Source organism: Uloborus diversus, chromosome 1 (assembly GCF_026930045.1).
Source record: "Uloborus diversus isolate 005 chromosome 1, Udiv.v.3.1, whole genome shotgun sequence".
In the NCBI taxonomy this organism is placed as follows: Eukaryota; Metazoa; Arthropoda; class Arachnida; order Araneae; family Uloboridae; genus Uloborus; species Uloborus diversus.
The window spans coordinates 15537545-15559006 of NC_072731.1; the positions used below are offsets into that span (position 1 = coordinate 15537545).

The window sequence follows — 21462 nt, forward strand, 5'->3', positions numbered from 1 at the left end:
TCTTTGCCATTACCAGGATAAAAATTATTCCAATCAATACCCGGAAAATTGAAATCCCCCATTATGATAACGGATCCCTTACTGGACATGTCACTAATAATACGGTACATCTGTTCATCTTGTCCCTGGTTTGAATTAGGTGGCCTATAAATGTTACCAAAGCGTAGCTTTTTGCCCTTACTGCTCATCAACTCCAGCCAAACCATATCAATATCAGTAGGCTTATCATTTATGACCAATTCATTGCAAATAAAATTATCTCTAACATAAAATAAAAATCCACCACCTCTTTTACTTACTCCATCCTGTCTGAACAAGTTATACCCAGCAATATGTAATAACTCTGCATCAGATTCGGTAGCCCATGTCTCTGTAATTCCAATAACATCCAACTTCTCATCCATAACTATGCTTTTCAATTCATCCATCTTGTTCCTAATACTGCGAGCATTGGTATAGAAAACTTTAAGCATGCCTAAGTTGCTTTTATTTAACACCCTGAAATTTCCTAAATTACAATTGTTAACATTACTACTCATCTTGTTCGTCACTTTATTTCCATTTCTAGCAATACCCAAAAAAATTTCATTCTCTTGATACCTGATCCAACTTCATCGTTTTAAAATTCCCTCATTTCTGGCTTTATCTAAAAACTCTTGACTTAGAGCAGAAAATATTGCTTAAAATCTGAAAATGTAATTTGAATTTCAAAAACATTATTTGACGCATTAAAATACAGATAACGGTGCTAAAAAAGAACGAGAAGTAGTGTCGTTATTTGATTGTCAAGTGTTTAATCAACCTGCAAACAAGATTTTAAAGTTTCTTCCACTTTTCAGGAAAATGCAGAACGCAAGAAACGCTTTGATGTCAGAAGTAGAAGCTAAGAGTCTAACCATGAACCTGGGAAAGCGTTGCCAACACGCAGAGCCATTGCTTAATTTTCCATACATGGCGGCTGACCATCCAGTGGACCAAATATACCATCCCAAGTACAAAATTTTAGATTCATTCTTATGCGCTTTTCTTAACCTACACAGCAAAAAAAAAAAAAAAAACAGTTTTGCTCTGAGCCAAGAGTTCTATATGTTATCCAGTAGTGACAATCCTGACCTTTTATATTTATTAATTCATTTTATTTTCCTTTTATGTTTATTAATTAATTTTATTTTCCAATTTAGGAACCAAAACTAAAAATAATAAAAGCAGAACGTCAACATTTTCAGAACAAAATTATTTGTTTTACTTTGTATATCTCTGTTCACGGAACATTATTTAACACAAGCTTTGCTATACTTACATTGTTATATGTTTGTTACTTTTAGCTAGCGTATTCATTATTTAGATATTAGTAAACCAATTGTTTTACTTAAACAAGGCATACTTGCTTAATAAAATTATTACCAAGTGTTTGGGACGCCTCAAAATACTTCAGGGTAATGAATCAGGTCAAGTGTTTCTTCACAGAAAGTTATTGTGTACAAAATTCATTAAAATCTTCAGAAAAACGTCGGTTAAGTTGAGACTTACATCAATTTTTACTTATATGCTTCATTATTCTCAAAACCAGCCCTAACAAAATAATGTACTTTTTTTTTCTTTTCATGTTTTGCTGACGCTTAAGGTCCCATCACATTAATTAATTAATTAATTAATTTATTTTTTGCGCTCCCCCTCACTTATATGCCCCAGTCGCCGCCACCGACGCTATTCATCAACAACAATTCAGTCTTCGTCCCATTTTATAAGAACTCTACCCACACGGGAGGTGGGGGGCTGCAGGGAGCGGCAACTTCATTGTCTTGCCACTAGTTCCAAACTCGTTTTCCTCATTTATTTGAGTCCTATTTTCTCAAATTCGTATTATTTCACCACAGTTCTCTATTAATATTTGTCGGCTGTTAGAAGTAGTCACTTCAAAGAATTTACATTCCTCAACTACGACTTTTGAAAAATGAATTTCAAACAGCTCAAATAGGAATAAATGTGATGTTGAGTTTGATTTCAAAGTTTTCCCATACTATAACTACATCTCTTTCCAAGATGATCCGGTTAAACCATTCCTTTCAAAAAATTCATTAAATTTAGCTTAGAATTTCTTGGGATAAAGAATTTTCTTTAGATGAGTTTTCTATGGACACCGATTCTTCACTTTTCCTTCTCCTACTGGATAGGATGGACTTGCATTTACAGATGAATCACTTTTTCACGACGACAGCATTGCAACGAGGCAAGTTGAACAAATTTTCTTTCCTTTGGATAGTGCCTTTCCTTGCATACTTACACGTTTGTGTACTGGTTTAAGGCGATTTTTAAGAAATCTGAATTTAGCCACTTTGTTTTCTTTGTAAGTTTTCTTTCTTAATTTTTGAGTTTATCTTAAATTGCTTGAAGGCACCTTCTTTAATTTTTCCAACTTTCCAGTTTCTATTCTCCTTCCACTGTAGACAACGTTTCTGTTTACATGAATTACAATTTTTTCCGACACTATTGCTGACATTCTGCTACTACTGATGCCTTAGTTTAAAAACTTGTTTTTATTTGTAGGGAAAGACTTTTAAAAGTACAGAAGACAAAAATTTCCATGCGGTACACATAATGTAGACAGAATAGAAATCTGAGAGTGAAAATATTGACTCTTGCAATGTCAGTAGTATTATTAATCATATGTTAGGCGTGTGTGTAAATACTAACCTCCCATTAGTACCTAAAATAACATTAAGATACATTATGTACCATTAAGAAGTCAATGAATGTTATCTTGTATTGGTTGTGACACACATTAGGCGTGACTCAAGTTACAAGATAAATATGCTTATTTTCAAAACAGAATATTAAAAAAATTCAAATTGGCCTATTATTTCTTTTTAGTTATATAAATGAGTATAAGAAACAGTAAGAATGCTTTAATTTACAAGCTATAAAATTTATAAACATTAAAAAAAATATTTTTTTCCGTGACTCACGCTAAAGAATTCAATGATTTAACGTTTAACTTCTTTCAAATATTTTAAGGAGAAATTTTAAAATATAGTTACTATAAGAATTGGCTTCTTTAGGAATGAATCTTTCGGGAAAAAAGGTAATTTTAGTTATCAAGGACAGGGTAAAACAATAAAAATATGCTTATTTAAAATTACTTCTAGCAGAGAGAAAATTCACCTGAATCACCTGAGCTCTTAAAACAAGTCTTCTCACGTAAAGAAAATGGTTCACCAGGGGTTACCAAATTATAACTTGTAAACTTCCGTAAATATAGAGAACTACAAAAAAGTTGAGACATTTTATCAGGATATATTTTTGACACCAAGTTCCCTTGTTTAGTGGAGTTGCCCATATGAGAAATGTTTTTTAGATAGTTCCATGATAGACAAAGAGGATCCCTAAAAAGCATTGCGACAAGCCTCCAAACCTCTAAATTCCACACAGGATGTGGATTGTTAACCATTCTCTTGCTATTATCATTGTTATTTCTGTCAGTAAGGAAGAAGACTGGGAGAAAATTCTGGCCGACAAGCTGCAGAATGCCGTTTCTGTGAGGCAGGAAGCCCCCCACTTGTGCGGTAGGACTGCCGACACCATTAAGAGGGACAAGAGTGACACGGCAGATAAGTGGTACAGGGCCAGCAAGGCGCTGCAGGAAATAGTACAGGAAGATGAAAGAACGGTGTTTAACATCAAAAATCTTCTCGGTGGGGTTAGTGATTTCCTAATATTTTGTAATGATACATAAAACATAATAAAAAGTTTAATTGTGTATCCCCCCTCTCAGATCACAGAAGATACAATCTCAACAGAACAAAGAATTGCATCTTTTTACGATGATTTAAAGATCCAAGATCGAGTGAAGGATCATCAGTTTTGGAGACTGCAAACAATGACATATCGACCAGGACCTGATCATATAAGAGATGCTCCAATAAGAAAGTAAGAACAATTGCTTCTTTTTGAACAATGTTGCTAAAGTTTTAAGATGGAGTTGAAATAAAATTATAAATTAATATAGTATATACACTCCTATTTGCGAAAATTGCAACACCATGAAGAAAGCATCATAATTGAATGAAATTTAATACACAGTTGAGTGGTAATGGAAAAAATTAACGATTACGTTTTCAAACGAAACAAACAATAAAAAGAGATAGAAACTAGTATTTTGTGTGGCCACCACGCGCCGCAATAAGAGCTGCTACGCGACTCGGCATGGAGTGAAACAAAGTTTAAATATCTGCCAGCGGATGAGTATTCCATATTGTTTGTATGCGCAACCAAAGTTCGTCTGTCGAAGCAACAGGACGAGGATCACGAGCGAGATGCCGCCCAACGAAATCCCACACGTGTTCAATCGGTGACATATCCAGGGAATACGCAGGCCAAGGAAGAGTCTGTACCTGGTGCGAATCAAGGTAGGATTTGACAGTCTTGGCAACATGTGGACGGGCATTATCCTGCTGGAATACAGCCCCTGGAAATCCTCGCAGGAAAGGGATAGCTTGGGGCTGTAAAACTTCGTTTATGTATCAGGTACTGTTCAAATTGCCCACAATTCGTAGCAATTGTGATCGTCCATAATATATGCTATAGCACCCCAGACTATAACTCCGGGTGTTCGTCCACTGTGGCGTTCGATGATGTACTCCGGAACGTGCCGTTCACCGGCATAGTGCCTGACACGAATTCGGCCATCATGGTTCCACAAATTGAAGCGGGATTCGTCAGAAAAGACGACCTGCTGCCAATCAGCACGCGAGCTCCTATGCACATTGGCCCATTGTAGCCGCAGATGGCGATGGTTTTGCTTGAGAGGAATCCTGTATAAAGGAACCCTTGCGCACAGCCCACGCTACAGCAGACGTCTCCGAATTGATGAAGCACACAATGAAACACCTGTAGCTGTTGACCACTGTGCTGCCAATTGTCTAGAAGAAGCTGTGCGGTCCGTCAGTGCCATACGCACCAGGTGTCTGTCATCGTGAGTTGACGTCACATTTCGGGGTCCACTCCCGGATATTCGAGTTGTCCAACCCTCGTCCGTCTACTGCTTCCAAACACGCATGATTGAGCTGCTGTTATGCTGCACACGAGCGGCTACTGCACGATAAGACAATCCAGCTTCACGAAGGCCGACGATTCTGCCCCGTTCAAACTCCGAAATTTGCTCAAATATCGCTTTCTTTCGTCGAAGAGGCGTAGTAAAGATTCAGTTAGCGTTTACTCTAGCATATAACCACTGATAATCATACACGCTTCGCTATACAGCCGTCTATTTACATTCGGTTCGATCCGCTGTTCAGAGGGTGCTGCTTAGCATGCGCTACCGGTCTGCAATTTTAATCATTTGCATATCATGCCCTACTTTATATTTCCTGCAATTTTCAGCTCACTCGCGTAAGTCCTTCGTCGTGTTGCAATTTTCACAAACAGGAGTGTATATACATATACAGCCAATTCGCGATAACTCATATCTAAAGGGATCGATGAAAAACTTCGACTTATCAAAAGTTCGAGTTACTGCTAGTTTTGGTTTTTGTCATTTTAATATTAAAAACCATCGAATATTTTAATTAATATATACATATAACACACAAAATTACAGAACTTAAAAGTTTTTAAGCACAATATGCACAGTTTAATCAAAAATATTGAGATAAAAAAAAATCAAAAGCATGGTTTTGATTTCGATACTGCTGGAACCACTTGAATAGAGCTGATTCTTCATTCGTTTAAAATTCGGATTTATGGATTCTACCGCTTTCTTTAGAAGTTTCTATTTTTCTTTTAATATCATTGACAGAGTACTTGCTCAGATATCTTCAATAGCAAAAAAAAACTTACTCTGTCTTGCAGGAACTTTTCAGCAAATAATCGAACTAAATAATGAAGGGGAGCGCATCTTAACTTAGGTCAACCTTAGAATAAAGGTACAATCCGTTGACTTGACAGCTTAAAAGCAAACTCGTAGTCCAGCAACATGTCAAAGTGTAAACAGTACAGTACAACAAAAGAATACAAGCTAATACATTTCCGCACGTGTAACTCCGTTACCGCACATTGGCTCAACTTTCCTTGCTTTAGAGAGGTCTACTGGGCAGGAATTGCAAATGAAGGTGAATTAATTTTTCTCTCATAGTCAATTCTTTCTTTCTTTTTTTTTCGTTCTTACGAAATAAATTTCGAGTCATCTCGAAAAAAACTTCGAGTTAAAGGAAGTTAACTTCGAGATATTGAGCATAATTAGCATGGAATTGAAGACAACCCTTACGAAAATGTTTGATAGAGCCTTATAGAGTTCTATAGAAAGTTATATAGAAGTCTATGGAAAAGTTTCTGTAGAAATTATTTCTATATAATTCTATAATTGTGCATATAGAACTTGGGAATGAGGATTCTATAGAAAATTTCTTCTATAAAAAATTCTATAGAAACTGCTATAGAATTTGATAATGAAATTTCTATAGCTAATTAATTCTATAAAATTTAATCATAAAATTTCTTTTCTTGTAGAATTCTAAAAAAAAAAAGAGAATTCGTTCATTTTATTTACAGTAATAGCTTTCATTAGTGTTTATATCATACTTCTAGTTTGGAAAGGTTAAAAAAAGGTCATAAATTAATTTCATTTTAAGAATAATTATTTTAACAATTAATTATTTGTTAAGGTCATTTTTTTTTATTATAAGGGTGGATTGTAGTATGGTCTTTAATAATAATACTGTTGCATTTTGTTATAGTTCAAAGAAAAAAGTCAAACGTAATTAATTATATAAAAAATATACTCATAAAAGTAAAAAAACAATTTATTATTAAAAATGTTTGAATTATTTATAGTAATAATAAAACTTCTAAACATTGAAATTAATTTTAAGTGTGTTAGGAATCATAACTTTTTTTTCATTGTTTAGTAATAAAATAATCGAAATTCCAAGATTCCATATTTTGTTGCGGGAGCTTGCCGGCAATATTTTATCTCTTTACGCGTGCGCCAAGCGCCACATCCGTTTCTCCCCTTCTGCCCCAACATGGAATCGTCCGTTTTCCACGTGCGATCGTCACAAAGCGTTGTGCTAAAAATGGCCGAACATATCGCCGAATTCATTGGAAAGTATGTATTAATTTTGTGTTGTTTTGTTGGATTTGATTGTATTGAACCAAATAGGAATGAATGTATTTATAAATAGAGTAGCTATAAAACAAAATTTGAGTTTTTAATCCAGAATGAACATCATTATGCATCGAAAATAGCACTTGATTTCAGTAAATAAATAACGCTCATGACTGAGTAATGACATTAATTTACTAGTGGTTTTTGCATTATTAATGCGTAAGTCACAAGAACCAAAAGCTTGGATGTGTTAACTTTTTTTTTTGTACTGATAGGGGTTCTAATATTTAATTAGCACTCCCAAATGGTAAGCTGTTGTCCATTTTTATGTAGTATGTCTATCTAATAATAATGGGTAATTCTTGGAATAAAGATAAGTAATTGCTGCACCTATATTTTTAGGCGTAATTTTTTTTTCAAACATACATTGATTATGTAAAGCATTGTCATTGTGTTTTATGAGGCTCTTAAGATCTATAGATGCTCTATAGGAAGATCTACAGAAGCTCTAGAAAAGAAATACCTGTATAGTTTCATAGAATTCTATAATAAAAAACCTCTATAGCGTTCTATAAGAAGTAGATAGAATTATATAGAACTAATTTTATACAAACCTATAGAGTTTTTCACTATAGAATTCTATGGAAAACGGTCGAAAGAAAATTGGGCCATAATTCTATAAGACTATATATAGGTATTTCTATAGATTTTTTTTTAAATAGAATTCTACAAACCATTTTCATAAGGGAAAGGGGTCGGGACTTGATAAAAACTTCGAATTACAGTAATATTCAAGTTATCGGACTTCGAGTTATCGCGAATTGACGGTAAATAATATATATAATAAACTATTTTCGGGAATAAGCGCCGCTACGTATACAAGAAAAAGAGCAAAAAAATGCCGGTGCGACGGATAGTCTTTTTTTTTGCAAGTTAAATTTAAAAAAAAAAAAAAAAAAACGTTGAAAATTCTGCCATTAGATGACCCCACATCGTCCTGCTTCCGGCAGTTAGCTCAACATAACGATTAACGGAGAAAAAGTAAGTCAGTCACGTCAAAAAACGTCATTGTTTCAATATTTTTTTCTAACATAAAACAACGTTTTTCGATGTTCGCAATTTTTTATATTTTGCTTCAGATTTCTATATAAATAACAATGCTAATTCTATATTAGCTACCAGTTTGTTTCGCACTCTTGGCTTCCTTAAGAGGTTTTCCATCTCCAGCTCAGTCACTTTCTTATGCCGGGCTGATGAGTGCTATTAAGCACGAAATTGCAGTCCTCGGCTGGAAATGACTGAGCTGGCGGTGTATTTCAAGTAACAATGTTACTATATAAACGCTTTTAATAATGATTAGTTGATTTCAAACGTCGAAAAAAGCAGTAAAAATGTCTTTTTAAATCAAGTTGGCTAAAAAATATACTTCCGATATAATTCTATTTGTTTCAAGAACCTTATCCGTTATTGTTCGATATTCGAACGTCGGCCTATGTCGCTCTACGTCGATCGATATTTTTATGCTACTAAGTCTAGAGAGTTTGACATTGTCGAGGCATTGAGAAGGTCCGCGTCTCTCGCGCTGGATAACCAATGAATATCTCTTCCCAAGTTAAGAAAATTATATTTATAGTAAAGTATACATAGTTTCGTTAACTAAAACTATTTCATTTGCATTTCATTCCAGCTTTCTTTGCAACTAATTGTGCTTTTAAGTTGATTAATGTTGGGTTCGGCACTAATGGCAGGTGCGGCGCATACATTAAAATTTTTTCCTTGAGAATATATTTCGATGCGGCACTTAGTCTCGAAAATGTGGCATGCATATATATATATATATATATATATATATATATATATATATATATATATATATATATATATATATATATATATATATATATATATATATATATATTGCTCGTTTGGAAAAAGAGTGCCACAATACAAAATTTTTGATTTTTTTTCACTTAAATGCCTTTAAAGGTCATAATCTTAATCTTCTTTGTAAAATAATGACAGATTTTCTTTTCAATACTACCCACTGGAGAGCATAGCAAACTTACTTTTCTTAATGCAAATTGCCTGAAAAGTTCAACTTCAAACACTTCTCCTGTAAAATTTCATTTCTTCGTATTGTGTCACTCTTCTTCCAAATGAGCGATATATATATATATATATATATATATATATATATATATATATATATATATATATATATATATATATATATATATATAATGGCAAGTAACAAAAAATCGAAAAAAAAAAAAACATTTAAAAAAGGGGGGAGGAATTTATAAAAAAAATTAAAGCCAAAGAAAAAGAAAGGCTGCTTCAAGATTGAACTCATCAACATTTGAAATCTCAAAGTACCAGAACTACAAAGCAACACCAAATGGCTTCAAAGTATGCATTATTTGGATTTTGTAGTGTGTTTGCCTAACTATCCATTTGGTGTTGCTTTGCATTTCTGGTACTACATACTTTGAGATTTCCAATGCTGATGAGTTAATTCTCAAATCAGCCTTTCTTTTTCTTTGGTTTTTATTTATTTACTAGCTTTTGCCTGCGGCTTCGCTCGCGTTAAGAAGTTTTGATAATTAGGTATAGTTTTTGCGGCTTTACTTTTGTTTAGCGTGTGTAAAATATTAGGGCCTACAAAACTTCTTTGTACATAATATTCTTAACTAATCTGTCATTAGGCGCTAAAACTATCAAGCTACTGGGTAAACTTACTCGTGAGCAAGCAACATAAAACTGTCCATGAGCGAAGCAATGTTCTCTCAAGTCAATACCCACAAATTTGAGAGTTTGCCTATGAAACTTGTTTGTTGTCATGGCAAAGCAGACTTTTAGGGGAAACTGTAATCGTTTAAATTCGAACGAGATATCATTCGGTATTAATGGGATTCGTGGTATAAATGTTAATTTCCCCTTTCGCACACCCAGTTAATATAGTGGCTTCCACTATATTGCGATGCAACGCTTTCACTTGCAGTATCGAACCGTTACAAAGTTTTGGTGGTTTTAAATTTCGCAACAGCATAATTGGAATGCCCACATGCAGAATGAACTTATGATAAGGCAAACCTGGCGGTTTCAATGAATTAAAAAAATCTACAGGGGGGTAATTAGTAGGGTCATCTGTATTAACCACAGTATCAATCGAAGTATAGACCTTTTCTTTGCCCTCAAACGACATGAGCAGGATATCGTTGATAATTGCTACTTGATCGTTCTTTGGAGTAAGTATGGCACAACACATAACCAGTGAATAGGCTTGTCATGTATATGAATAATGTTTGGATAAACTTTAGACAGTAATTCTTAAACCGTAGTAACTAAGCATTCAAAGTTAAATGGGAATATTAATCCTGCTGCTATTCAATCACAAAGTCCGCCATAAGTAGCATTTTTCATCATATCAGCAAAATATTCGTCAGGTATTAAGCAGTTATCACCATTCCTGTCGTGGGTCATAATTGAAAACTTGCTCCAGTCATTAACTGGAGCAGCCAGTCATTATCTGACAATTTCTGAACGCACCTCCATCACTCTATCTTGTGTTCCGTACATTAAATAAGAGATAGCATGAAACAAACATGCACCATCACCAACAATAGGGATGACAGTACATTCTTCAACTTCTCCATTAACATTCAGATTTTCTTTAGTCATTTTAAAAAAGTCGAACCGTCAAAACCTATACTTAAACCAAACGAAAACAAAACAAATGCCAAATACAAAGCAGAGTCTATAACCAAAACTACTAAACCGAAACAAAGCAAATGCAATCCGAAATATGCCTGAAACTTTTAATGAGTTAAAACTTTATCTGTTGTCATTTTCAATTCTCTAATAAATAAAACTTGAGTAACCAATTCAAGCAAGGCTTTCATTTTGATTTTTAATTTGCCATTTGACTCTGTTTTTGCATGGGTGTTTCGGTGAACAAACTTTCACCCCCTATTTTATCCCCTTGGGGGTAGAATTTATCAAAATCCTTTCTTAGCGGATGACTACGTCATAACATCTACCTGCATGCCAAATTTCAGCCCGATCGGTCCAGTGGTTTGGGCTGTGCGTTGATAGATCACTATGTCAGTCAGTCACTCACCTTTGAGTTTTATATATTTAGATATACATTTTTAAAACTCCTCCCCCCCCTTTTTTTAAACGTTTTTTTTTTTTCAATTTTTTGTTACTTTCCATTATTTTACTTAACTTTTGTAATTGCTGCTTTGCACATTTTTAAGTTAAAGTTGTGTTTTTTTCCCCTCTTTGCTACTTTTATTATATATATATATATATATATATATATATATAAGGGTTATTTCACATTATTTTATACAATTGCAGAGTCGCAACATGACACCATGACTTTTTCGGCCATAACTGGTTAATTTGCTCATCATTTTATTTTGAGTTAGTCCTATCAACGCACTCAAAATAAAACAATATGCTTTTAATCAAACAAAAAAAAAGTCATGTTGCATCTCTACATTTGGACAAAGTACTGGGAAATGGCCTTGAAGTTAACAAGATGAGGGAAAGATAATAAAAGTGAAGATGGTCACTGTAGAGTTGATATATAAAAAAGCATATGTGAGACATGGGGTTTACAGCATGAATATTTAAGGGTAATCTTCAGAAATGGTAATTGCCTTTCAATATATATTTCATGGAGCTATGATGGAGCTCTTTGTTCTATGGTACATTTTGTAACTATTAAAATAAACTATTGACCCCATAAGAAATACGAGGTCAGGCGTGAGAAATCGGTTCAGTTACATCTATTTTTGTAGTTTCAAGCACATGTTTAAAGGATTGAGGCAGTGAGAAGCAAAGGGATGTAAGTGGACATTTTCAAGTTTTGAGTAAAACACGTTTAAAGAAAAGGACCTAGGTAGGCTTTCATGGAAAAGTTTTTCTTAATCATGCTGTATAACAGAGCCTACCAGGGCTACTGGTACTATCTCGTGCCCCCAGACAGAGGAGAGGTTCATCTACCATTTTTACTGGTTATCTCCAAATTTTGCCACTTGCATCCCTTTGCTTCTCACTGCCTCATTTGTATATTTTTTATGTTAAAAAGGAAAAGTACATTATTTTTTATAGGCTAGATGAAGAAGTGGGAAACATAGAGAAGAAAAGCTCCTCCATTTTAGAGAATATAAAACACAATAAGGAGCTTTTACAGAATCTCAATGATGAAAAACGAAGGCAAACTTTATTGTTAGAAAAGCTTTCCAAGAAGCTGTTTATAGAGAGAGAACATTGCTTAGGCTTAAGAAGAACTGTACCAATAGAAGGCTTGAATTTAAATGATTATGTATCCTTTTGAATATCAACTAGTGAAGAAAGAATTTTGGTTACTCTTTGTTTAAAACTATTTTCAAAAGTATCAAATCACAGGGTCTTGAAAAATATTTCATAATCAATCTAATTTAAATTTTCAATATGCATTGGTTATGTATTTTTGTCCTGAATTGAAGAAATGTGAAATGAACGAATGCCAACTTGAATCCTCTTTGTATGTGTGTATTTTTCTTATTGTTCTTTCTTTTTTTAAAGTGAAACTTTTTTTTTTTTGCAAAGGCTTTAAAGTTCTGATCCGCAAATGTTTTGTGTGACGGATATGACGTGTTTTTTAATTATTGCCCAAAACAATGAAAAATAGTAAATATAAAATTAGTTTTGTTAATAAATTTAACAAATTAATCTCAAGGCTGAACTTAGGCATTGTGGATTACCACAATTATATGCTTACTTAAGTAAGCATATAATTGTTTATTTTGGGAATTTTAAGCTTTTCAAATGATGCAGGTTTTGGAAGATTTCTTTGATTCAAGTCATCATTTTAAAAGGGTAATCCACAATGCTTAAGTTCAGCCTTGAAATTAGTTCAATAACTTTTTACTAACAATTTTCTAGAAAATCATTCTAGACAGTTTCAGCAAATAGTTTTTCCAGCTAGATCATCCAACATGAATTCAATTGATTCTTTATGGCACATGATCAAGAAGGTCGGTTATTTCAAAATGATGCAATAGCAACGCTTACACAATGGTGGATGCATCTAGCAGCAATATTTCTGTAGGGGACCTTCAACAACTTGTTGAACCCTTATTATGCCGAGCTGCTGCATTTCCCACAGCAAAAAGAGGTGCAACACCATAGTAGGTGGCAGCTCATGACTTTTGTAAACTAAGTGTGAATACATTAAACAGGAAGTACCCAAACTTTATCTTTTCTTTTACATCACATGATAGGAGGAAATTTGTTTCACTCTTTTCTTCTGCTTTAATGTTTTATCAGCATGATTTTATTCTTTAATAAAAAACATCTGTTGCAAGCTTGGTACTTCACTGTCCTTTTCAGGTCAACTCTGGTAGGTTTTCTAATATCACTGAATGTTATTAGGAGGTCTAGGAAAAAGAAAACAAAGTATAGCAAACATTTAAATTTGGGTGAAAACTAAATGTGAGGATACAGGTGAAGCACAAAGTTTATAAGGATGTGCCAGACTCATGTTTTGAGGTTACAAGAAGTTTCTTTTCCAATTTTGAGCACTGGACTGCAAGTCAGAGTTAAGTTCACTATGACTGCTGCCCTGTAGAATTTTCCCCATCTACTCATCACCATTCTTTCATCACTAAATCAGCTGCTCTTAAGATGCTCAGATGATCACACACACAATTAATAGAACCTCATTGTCTCTCTTCTGCACTCAGTTGATGCTGGTCAATGTGGTACTTCACCCGTTCTCAAGAACAGAAATACCTTATTTGGAGTGTAAGCCTCTGACCTCTATAATGTTCTCAATACCTTATTGTACATTGTTGAAATTTTGTATCCATAATACAGTTTGGTTCAATTTCAGAAGAAATATACTTTTAATTAGCTGGGTCAAATCTTAACATACACTGCTTGACATTGAAAATGCAACACCAAGAAGGAGTGGTCAGAAAGTGATGAAATTTGGAAAAAAAGACAGAGACAGCAAGGAATAATAAATGATCTTAAATTCAAAATGATAGGCAGAATGCAGAGCGAGAAGGGCGTTGGTTCAGTAGGATGTAGGACCATCGTGGACAGCAATACATGAAGAAACACGTCTAGGCATAGAGTCAATACGGGGGCGGATGGTGTCCAGAAAGATGGTTCTCCATTCCTTTCAACCATTTGCCACAGTTTGTCTTCTGAACGAAGCAGGGACAGAGTCTGCAAACGGTGTCCAATCACATCCCACACATGTTCGATTGGTGACAGGTCAGGAGAGTATCGTGGCCAGGGAAGCATCTGTGTGCCAAGGAGAAACTACAGAACTACAGGTGATATTGAATTGCACGCAATTGCACGCAATTGCGCCCTAAACCCCATGCCACGTTGTCGTGCGATGGGACGTTCCACAGTTACTGCCAAATTAGATCTGTCTCCACGTCGACTATCACTGAATAAACAGAAGCGGGATTCATCTGAGAACATGACATTTCGCCATTCTGTCATCCACGTCGTTCCAGTCCGGCACCATACTAAATGTTGCTGTCTATGTTGTGGGGTCAATGGCAGTCTTCTTAGCGGACGCCGTTATTGTAGACCACGTGCGACCAAACGACGGGAAATGGTTCTGGTTGACACGGGAACATTCAGGGCATTTTGCGCCTGCTGCAGGAACAAGTGATTTGTGGATCTGCTACAGCTTGTCGGTGGATGCGTCGATCCATGCATTCTGATGTCACTCTGGCTGCCCCTGCACCCCTCAATCTTGCCACATTTCGTTGTTCCAACCATCTTCGGCACAGCCAATGCACCATTCTCGCATGCATGTGGGTATCAGCTGCAATTTGACGTACGAACCGACCTCCCCTTCTCAGTCCGATCACCATACTCCTCGTAAAATCGACTATCTGCTGGAAGTGCCTTCGTTGACGGCGGCCTGGCATTCTCTTGTGTTACACGTATCCTCCAAGAAAAAAACAAAGATTCTTCGATATTTCTCCAGTCAGAACGACACGAATATTGCCCATTCTGCAAGTTCCTTCCCTTATATCTTACTTCATGTGCGTTGGAGAGTTGCGCATTTCACATCATTTACATAACTCAGTAATGTACATCTACTCTAAAATTTGCATAAATTTCTGAACACTCCTTCTTTGGTGTTGCATTTTCAATGTCGAGCAGTGTATGTATTGCCGTGGCTCCCATAAGTCAAAAGCAGTTATCTACAGAATCACACATTTTGTATTTATGACTTGCACAATCACTTGTTCCTTTTTTGTCGAAATTCGCTGCAACAAACAAAAGCCCTTCACTTGGAAGTTTTTTTTTTTTAATTTCCCACATAGATTAAAAAATGTTTGAATAATTTCTTGTACAAGAGCTTAAAATTAGGTATATAGTCTAATAGGCCTTCAAAGAAGTCACCCTCTATACCATTTATATATGAATATTTCAATATAGATATGAAATTTTGAATAAATACCGAAACAGCGGATAAATAAAAAAACAAGCAGCTGCAGTTGAATTCAGCTACTGAAATACATACACAAAACAATGTGCAAATTAAAACAGCCAAAAAGAAATAAAATGAAAGATGAATAATAAATGTTCATCTTAATTCATGTTTGATATTTTTTCCTTCGTTCAGATGAGGCTCAACTATTATACTTTGGTTCCAACAACAATTTTATACATTTTTATTTTACAAATATAGGATGAAAAAGTGCAATGAACATTTGTGAGAGAGAAATACAAAATAGAACTAATTACAATAACACAGAGGAGGTGCAAAAGCTCTCATCGTAACAGAATAACAATTCATCAGTTCTGTAAAAATATAATTTTAAAATTGCTGACGATATCTCTAGGCATGTACAAATCTCTTTGATAAGTTATACCATAATAGCTACACATTCACTAGTCCAAGATCACGAAGCATATGTTTTTCGTTAGTAGTTAAATGTTCTAGGAAGCTGTTGTAGTAAGGAAGCTGCATCAACTGCTGCAAATATTCAGTAAGATATGCTTTGAGGTTTAAACTGTAAATGGGATCATGGCTAATATCAGGGTCTTCTTCCAACTCATCATCTACATAGTCTAAAATTAAAATAAATATATTAGCCACATTTGTTCATAAGTTAAACATATTTTTTGCTAAAATCGAACATACTTGTAATTATTACTCATCAATAACTGATATTTTTTAAACATCCCGTGCTTGTGTGTGTGCATATACAGTAGACCCTCCTTTTACACATTGGTTACGTTTCACGGAAATGCCGCGTAAATTGAGACCTTATACTAGTGTTAAAATAAGGGTTAGATTTTACAGATTAGAAAAAAAAAACCCCTTCATTCTAGTGATGACTAATTGTATAATAAGTTTAATGTGTACTTATGTCGAATTTTATGTACAACATGCATAAAGAAAACGAACTAATTTCGTGTTCTGTTTATAAAGAAGAGCTGGCTATGATAATCTTTAGGCAGTCATTAAGAATTTTTCGCTAATTCTTTGCAGAGCATTAGCGCATCCATGATCACTTGTGTCATTTCCATGATAGAATCATCATTCACTAACTGTTGGCCTCAGAAAACCAACTGATGTGGAATGGTCGGTTCGTGAAAAATGAACAATAGAAACTCAATTTAAATTTAAATAACAATTTATTCAAAACTAGTGTAAAATGTAAATAGGAAAAACATAATTAAATGTTAATGAAAATCACATCCCCATTAACAAGTCAAATAAAATAATACCCCCTAAAAAATAAACATCACAGAGAAATATCACAAGATTCAATCTTAAAAGCATCAGTTCTAAAACGTTCCTAATATTTTTAAAAAGTTCCCCCTACACAATGCCACAACGATGGTACTGCCCAGAAAACTATTGAAAAAGTTCATACCACTGAAAGTCCATACTTTAAACTTGGTCCCCACATAAAATTACGAAAGCAACATCCATCTGTCAGATATTCAGACGAGTTGAAAACGTCCACTCGTGGACGGCGGACCAAATCCATGGTCATTCAATAACAGGCACACCCATGCCACAGAAGAGGCAGCACAGGAAATTATTTACCCAGCTTTAGGCAAAACAGGAGCCATCTAGTAGTGGAGGATTCTTCACTGTATACTAGATTCAGTCCAGCCCCACCGGCTCCGTAATCGGGTATATGACGGACGAACCTTCCAGCCCTGTTAGGCCTAATTCTTAAAACATCAACTCTTCAAATTTATATTGCTTTAAAAAAAAAGAACTCCTTCGTTACTTTTAGGGCGCTGTCTTAGACCATCCTGCACTTTTAGCAGGCTATCGAATCTTGTTATTACATATCTCATGAAAAACTTCCACGTCCTCTGCGTGGATAAATCAATCTACTGAGCCCACATGCTCAAATCAAAAACACACACCGTCTGCAGAACGGAACCAAATGATAAGAGATCGATTGATTGATTGACTTGCTATTTAAGCAGTCTCAGTTACTCCCTAACAAACGATGTGACATCGTCAAAATTTGCATACGTTGCTTCTCATTAGAACTCAACTCAGTTAATCTTTTAACTGTTACAATTTTTAAATTTACTTTCTGCAATGCTATCAGCAAAAAGATCCTCAACTCTTGAGGCCTGACGTGACGTCCGCCGATGAGCAAACCACGTGAGCAATTCTCACTCACTCGGGGTTTTCGCTCGCCGGTTTTCTATGACATTTAACCCCTTCAGTCGGAATTATGAAATATTGGACCAAAAATGTTGATATTTGGTACACAGTGTACTATGGTAAAGGGTATCTTATAGACAAAATTTTGAGTTTGTAGAAGAAAAATTAAAAGAGTTATGGCACGTCCAATATTCTCAACTTATATTTTTGAAATCAATATTTCATATACAAAAACGATAAAATACCGAACAAACTTCATTATAAAATGTTCTACAAACAATTATAAAACATAATATAAGCGTTTGAAACGATTAATTAAAGATTATATATTTTTTAAAAAATCAGGAAAAAACCTCGCTTTTCAAATGAAAATCCATGGTTGGAAAAATTAGCCACTCTCTATCTCTCAATCCTTATGTGTCAGTGTTGTCAATCCCAAAACGGAAAATTATTTCGCAGATTATAATAAGCAGAATGTAAAGAATCAACTACAAAAAATCAACTAATTAAATCAATTATTAAATGATTAGCAGCTGTTTAAAGTGTATGTCTGATATACCGGACACCAGGTCTGAAGGGGATAAAACGGGAATCTCTTTCTAAGATAGCTTGAATTAACAAGAGGGTTTAAGCATTTTAAAAACTTTCTAGCTTTTTATGAAATTGCTCCAAGAATATTAAAATTATATAGGCTTATGCCAACACTAACAAATCTGAAAGATCATTTCTACTGTCTAGGAATGGCTTAAAATTTTCAATGTGAACTTTTTTGGTTGTGTGTCACAGAAGTCGTTGGTTTTTGCCTCCTTTGTCACTCCTAAAAGCTCTTCTTCCAGTGAGTTCTGAGCTGTGTGAGTTTAATAACTTTACTTCTGGAAAGAGCTCTGGAACTAATCGCATAAAATGTCTCCAGGGGCACAAGTTTGGTTATTAGCACACCAAAAAGCAGTTTATTACATGTAATCTGCAATCTTTAGGAGTTTGGATGTTGAAAGTAAGGAAAAATTTTATCTGTTTGCATTGCCGCATCTGTGTAAAACCAAAACTCATCCGCGTAAAATAAAATAAAGGTATCAAATCTTAAACCGCATATAATCGAGAAACCACGTAAAATAAAACTGCATAAAACAAGGGTCTATTGTATATACAAGATCTTCTAGAAAAGTATCCAACCTTTTTTCGAAGAAAAAAACTGGCTAATCTGGAGCATTAGAAACCTAATCTCCCTCAATGTAGCCCAAGAGCGCCCATATGCAAAATTTTAAGGGAGGGGGGGGGGGGCTCAGATATCTTGCCCATGGTTTAGCAGGATATTTTCCCCATAGAAACCAATTTCAGTACAGATTAGAGTTATTAAAATTTAAAATTTTTAATAACTTATTCATTAATTGCTGGAGAAGAATTGTTTTTACATTTTTGCAAAGAAAAAAGTACTAAAACTAGGAAGTTCTAGTTTCAAAAAGGGGGAGGGGAGGGCTTGAGCCCCCACTCCCCCTCCCCTTGGGACTCCCCACATTTCTCCCAATGGTGTTACCATTGTTGGAAACATTCTGTTCCTGTTTCGAAAAGGAGTTTGTTTCGGTTGTCATTTCAGCCATAAAAAGTCCTCTCTTGTCAGAAATCTTGTACCTTTCAACCTCCTCTTAGTTTTGGGAAACAGCCAGAAGTCACAGGGGCCATATCAAGAAGCTCATATCAGGAGAGCTTGTTGAACCATTGGAGTCGGGTGTATGCCAAAAATGTCTAAATTAAGTGCGAGAAATGTGCTGGAAGAAAAGTCACCAAAGGACACTGGCATCTTCTCAATAGTTTTCGCTTGGCTGTTACCCACTTTCTAACAAAATTTGATGCAGAAGTGATGCTCCAGTTGTTCTGTCATTTTCCTTGAAATTAAAAAATCCAATAAGAGCACAACACATTATGCCAGTTAAATTCTGCTTGACAGTGACTGATGTTATTAACAGCTGAGAACAAGTTAAAGCATGCGCACAAGGATTCCAAGTAAGCTCATGAAAGAGTGCTTAATTCTCAACCATCAGGTTTTTCACACGAAACTTTCCTAACAGCCCTTGTATATACACAAGGGCACAGCAGTATGTGTGTATGGGGGGGGGCTTACAAAAAACTTTGTTAGGCAAAAAAAAAAAACAGCAAAATAACAAATACTAAGTAACAATAAAAAAAAGTAACTTCAACAGCTAAAGGCTTTCAAAAGTTATTTTTTTACAATGGAAATTCTTGAAGGTTGTAACTTTTGTTATTGTATATAGAGAACATTTGAACATCTAAATGAAAATTATGAAAGAATGATTCATACCTGAAAAATCTGCTCCAAATGCTAGGTTTAATGCATTATCAGTATCTAAGCTATGTTCATAACAGCCTTCATCATCCTGTAATAATTATTTAAAAAAAAAACTATAACACTTAAAATTACAAAAGTGCTACACAAAAATAAAATATACTTGACCAAGTAACACATGAAATTTAAGCATTTAAGAGATTTTAAGTCTGAGTAGCTTTGTGTTGAACTCGGAATTGTAAAATCCAGGATTTTAATACCTCTAGCCCACCAAATACTCAGAGTATGATAAGAGACGTTTCTGGCAGCAGATAATTTTGCCCTGTGATTTTGATTTTATAAACGCTAGAGGGAGCGACATTACCAGCAGTCAAGTCTGGGCACACAATAATGCTCCCTCCTCTTGACTCATATACAAAAAGATTTGGTTTTTGCGATTGCGATCATTTTACAGTACTGCCATGCTAGGCACAAAAGTCATGTCTGCAGCTGAGCTCAAAAGGAGAAACTGATCAATTCAATCAAACTCAAAGACTGTCCGAATTATCGTCCCAAGCATTTCCAGATATGTTTGATTTGAGACAAATCGGAATCGAGGTGTGGTGTGCCACTGAAAGCAAAGGCAGGATTTGGAATTTTACACTGTTGCCTAGATTTGGAGTAGTGTCATGTTCAACAGGATTGGGCTGCAACCGAGTGATCCAGATCCTCTGAGTAACGAATCCAGATTCAGTTTGGGCACCAATGACAATCGTTTAAGCTTGTGGAAACCCTTAAGTAAATGCCCTAATAGTGCCTTTGATTTCAGCTGCACACCACACCTATAGCTGGAGTGATGGTACGGGCTGCTATTGTATACAAATCATTGTCACTCCTAATATTGATCAACAACAACATGATAGTCTAACTGTACATTTGTGGCAAGCTTTAGATCTATGTATTGACAGGGCTCCCAGGAGCCATTTTTTATATAGATCAAAGGTGTCAGGGGACTTCTTCCACATTATCACCTTCTTAGGCCTGCCCGATCCCGATTTCTTACAGATCAACCATATCGGGGATCAATTTGGAAGGTCAATTGGACACCATAAGAGTTTGATCGAATTAAGTGTTCCTTTATAGTGAATGCAACATAAGATGTCGTAGAATATCGAAAGAAACTATTGATTTAACGCTAGTCCGTATTAGGTTGCACACTGATACTAGGGATGGCTCGACAGGGTACTAAAACATCCATTTGTTTGGGACTTTTCCCAGTAATGATCGTGTTCCCTTCATTTGTAATTACTATCTTAGACCAATATTGCCCTCACATATGGAAAATTTGGTTTTTTACAGACAACTTCTTCTTGGTATAGCAATTTTTTTTTGCAATAGTGTGCATTT

At 35.1% G+C, this 21462-nt stretch overlaps 2 protein-coding genes across 2 annotated transcripts in view; one reads left to right on the forward strand and one right to left on the reverse strand.

Moving 5' to 3' along the window:
* Positions 1 to 13348, forward strand: part of LOC129234448 (tektin-5-like) — a 48199-nt gene extending 34851 nt beyond the window's left edge. Inside the window, exons 5-8 of the mRNA XM_054868451.1 lie at positions 840 to 992; positions 3481 to 3697; positions 3773 to 3927; positions 12224 to 13348. Of these exons, the coding sequence (XP_054724426.1) occupies positions 840 to 992; positions 3481 to 3697; positions 3773 to 3927; positions 12224 to 12449 (751 nt within the window). The 3' untranslated portion in view covers positions 12450 to 13348. The remainder of the gene's footprint in view (positions 1 to 839; positions 993 to 3480; positions 3698 to 3772; positions 3928 to 12223) is intronic.
* Positions 13349 to 15781: 2433 nt separating this feature from the next.
* Positions 15782 to 21462, reverse strand: part of LOC129234447 (importin-9-like) — a 79095-nt gene continuing 73414 nt past the window's right edge. Inside the window, 2 exon segments of the mRNA XM_054868450.1 lie at positions 15782 to 16204; positions 20092 to 20167. Of these exon segments, the coding sequence (XP_054724425.1) occupies positions 16014 to 16204; positions 20092 to 20167 (267 nt within the window). The 3' untranslated portion in view covers positions 15782 to 16013.